The sequence below is a fragment of the Lycium barbarum genome, chromosome 5 (genome assembly GCF_019175385.1).
Source record: "Lycium barbarum isolate Lr01 chromosome 5, ASM1917538v2, whole genome shotgun sequence".
Lineage (NCBI taxonomy): Eukaryota > Viridiplantae > Streptophyta > Magnoliopsida > Solanales > Solanaceae > Lycium > Lycium barbarum.
The window spans coordinates 122,716,320-122,719,392 of NC_083341.1; the positions used below are offsets into that span (position 1 = coordinate 122,716,320).

The window sequence follows — 3,073 nt, forward strand, 5'->3', positions numbered from 1 at the left end:
ATATAGGATATGAACACTGTCCTCCAGGCTTGTGTGTCATGACATAGTCACTATGCCAAATAGAAGATTCGACATTTTTGGCAGGCCTGGCCTGGTGCTGTTGGTCATCTGGCATAATAGTCATTTTCTCATCTACTTCATCATGATGTTGAAGCAAAGAAGGCATCTGCATGCTAGAATCATGAAGCACAGCTTCATCTGTAGGAATGTCATTTGTTGTTTCAGTCTCATCTGTAAATATCTGGTGATTCTTCATTAGTGACCTTAGTATCTGCATCTATGTTGTCCTGGTGTAGTATCATTCTCTATGGATGAGACATCAGTGGATTGAATGATAAGAGTGGACTTATCTTGAGATGAATTTCATGCTGCATATCCATTTGTGGACTACATGTGATATCAGGCTCCTTTGAACTATCAGGAACTGAATGCAAAAACATGTCCTCAACCTTTAAATTATCAACGTCATGTTTGAAAGGAAAAACTAACTCTCTAAAGGTCACATCCCTACTAATGAACAATACTTTTGACACCAGATCATAGAGTCTATAACCCTTCTGAATTTCTGAGTACCCAACTAGAACAACTTTTCTTGCCCTCTCTGCAAACTTATCACCTCTAGGTAGTTTGCTTGCATAACAAAGACAACCAAAAACTCTCAAATGATCTAGTTTTGATATTTTGCCAAATAGCATCTCACAAGGACTTTTACCACCTAAAACAGGTGAAGGAAACTTGTTGATTAAATATATGGCAGTCCTCACACAATCTCCCCAAAAACAAATAAATATTGCACTTTGAAACCTCAAAGCTCTAGCTACTTCAAGTATGTGTTTATGCTTACTTTCCACAGTGCCATTTTGCTATGGTGTGTAAGGACAACTACTTTGATGAATAATATCACGCGAAGCCAATAGATTAGTACATTTAGAATTGAGGAATTCTAAGCCATTATCTGATCTTAACACCTTAACAGTACTATCAAATTGATTCTTTATTAAAGCATAGGAAATCTTGCAGTACAACAAACACTTCACATTTAGATTGTATCAAACAAATACAAGTGTATCAACTAAATTCATCTACCATAGTAACAAATAACTGTTTTTTATCATAGGTAGAATTCTTATAAGGTCCCCACAGATCTAGATGAACCAATTGGAAACAAGCATTTGTCTTACTGTCACTAACAGGAAACTTCAACCTGTGATGTTTTGCGAGAGGACATACTTCACAAAACTACTGAACACTATCATCTACTTTGAATTGAGAGATGAAATATGATTCATGGCTCCTACATAAGCATGACCCAATCTCATATACCAAAGGTGTCCATCTGTATTATTTGTAACAAGAGAGCTGCTTGTTGTTGGAACATTTATTGGATCAGAATCCTGCAAAATGTGCAATCCATCTCTTTCTCTACCAATCCCCATTACCTTGCCATTGAAGAGGCCTTGAAACATACAGAAATCAGGCAAAAAAATACTGCACAGCATAGTTCCTTGGTTAGTTTTGACACTGACTAAAAATTAAATTTGAAGTCTGGCACATGTAGCACATTCTTAACTGTGTGACTACCTAAAATAGTAGCATTTCCTGCATGTGCTATATGTGATTTGTCACCATTTGGAATTTGCACTTTGTTACTTTGATGTGTTCCTAGACTTCTAAGTGTAGTTAAAAGCTCTTTGTAATGTGTAATGTGGTGTGATGCTCCTGAATCCACTATCCATTTATATGTTACAGCATTGGATAATATAGAGGATATACCTATCATATTAGTAACATAGTTTGTAGGAGAAGACTCACCCAATTTGTTCAACACTTCCTGGTATTGTTGTGGTGTAAACAAGCCTCCACCTTTGTGATGTGATCCACTTGATTCTCCAATATCTCCAACTGTATTTGAGTTGACAAAAGGCTTCATCTGAGAAGAACTTTGTCCAGTCTTTTTTTTATTATTTTGAAGTCAACAGGGCATCCAACTAGCCTGTAACAATCTTTAGTTCTATGACACTAGTAACCACACTCTCCACAAGCTGGCCCTTGAACTGGTTTGTTGTATCTATATCCTTGTGTGTTGTCTGCTAGCATAGTCAATGGCTCTCTGTGCACATCAACTACTCCTAGAGATCTTTTACTCTCCTCTTGTACAATAATTGCATATGCTTCATTTACTGTGACATTAGAGCTTTTGCAAGCAAATTACTTCTTATGCTACTATAACTCTTATTCAATCCCATTAAAAATTGTATCAACCTTTGTGACTTAAGATGATTTGTGTATTGCTTAGACTCAACACAACAAGATAGTAATGGAACCATTACATCAAATTCATCCCATAAAACCTTCATCTTAGTATAGTAACTAGTAACTGTATCATTACCTTGCTTCAAATTGAAAATTTCTGAGAAGAGATGATAAATCCTTGTAAGATTTGACTTATCAAATCTCTCCTGAAACTCTTCCCGGATCTGTTTAGCACTAGAAGCATACATGATACTAGGTATCAATTCACTCGAAACTGTACTTCCTATCCATGATAACACAATTGCATCACATTTATCCCACAGTTCTTCCATATCTCCCTTATACTTTCTCTTTATACAAGTGTCATTTATGAATCCTAGTTCACCTTTTCCTCTTAATGCTAACTTCATTAATCTACTCCACAATGTGTAGTTTTCAGGACCTGTGAGTTTAGTAGAATTAGCACAAGTCCTAGTACTTCAGACGATTACAAATATAATGGATGATGATGATCAACAGTGACTGCTACTGCTTCTGTCATGATTTTGCTTAGTTAGAGCTTTCAATTATGTCTCCAATGGAGTTTTTGTTTGCGCAGATATCAATCTAAGGATTTTCGCTCTGATACCATATGAAATTATTGAATTAGAACCATGAATTTAGCTTCAAGCTCATCCAATGTGAATTGACAGTTTGGAGGGAAAAGCAGTTAGAGGAGAAAAGAGGAGAATTTTCATTGAATTAAATTAATCATTAAAAGAGAATGGAGTATTTGTAGTTGTAACTAACATGTCAGCTGTATCAAGCTGACCATCAACCA

General features: G+C 35.9%; 1 protein-coding gene across 1 annotated transcript; it reads right to left on the reverse strand.

Moving 5' to 3' along the window:
• Positions 1-305: 305 nt before the first annotated feature.
• Positions 306-2,663, reverse strand: LOC132639708 (uncharacterized). Its single transcript, XM_060356141.1, has 6 exons — positions 2,390-2,663; positions 2,028-2,180; positions 1,582-1,902; positions 1,324-1,456; positions 1,087-1,204; positions 306-863 (listed from the first exon to the last, which is right to left on the reverse strand). The coding sequence occupies exons 1-6, from the start codon at positions 2,661-2,663 to the stop codon at positions 306-308; spliced, it is 1,557 nt and encodes a 518-aa protein (XP_060212124.1).
• Positions 2,664-3,073: the final 410 nt, after the last annotated feature.

Coding starts and splice junctions, on each gene's coding strand:
- LOC132639708 (XM_060356141.1), bottom strand. CDS start 2,663: ATGAAGTTAGCATTAAGAGGAAAAGGTGAACTAGGATTCATAAATGAC. Junction 2,181..2,389: donor AATTTTCAATTTGAAGCAAG/GTAATGATACAG, acceptor CTAATGTCACAG/TAAATGAAGCATATGCAATT. Junction 1,903..2,027: donor GCCAGCTTGTGGAGAGTGTG/GTTACTAGTGTC, acceptor ACTCAAATACAG/TTGGAGATATTGGAGAATCA.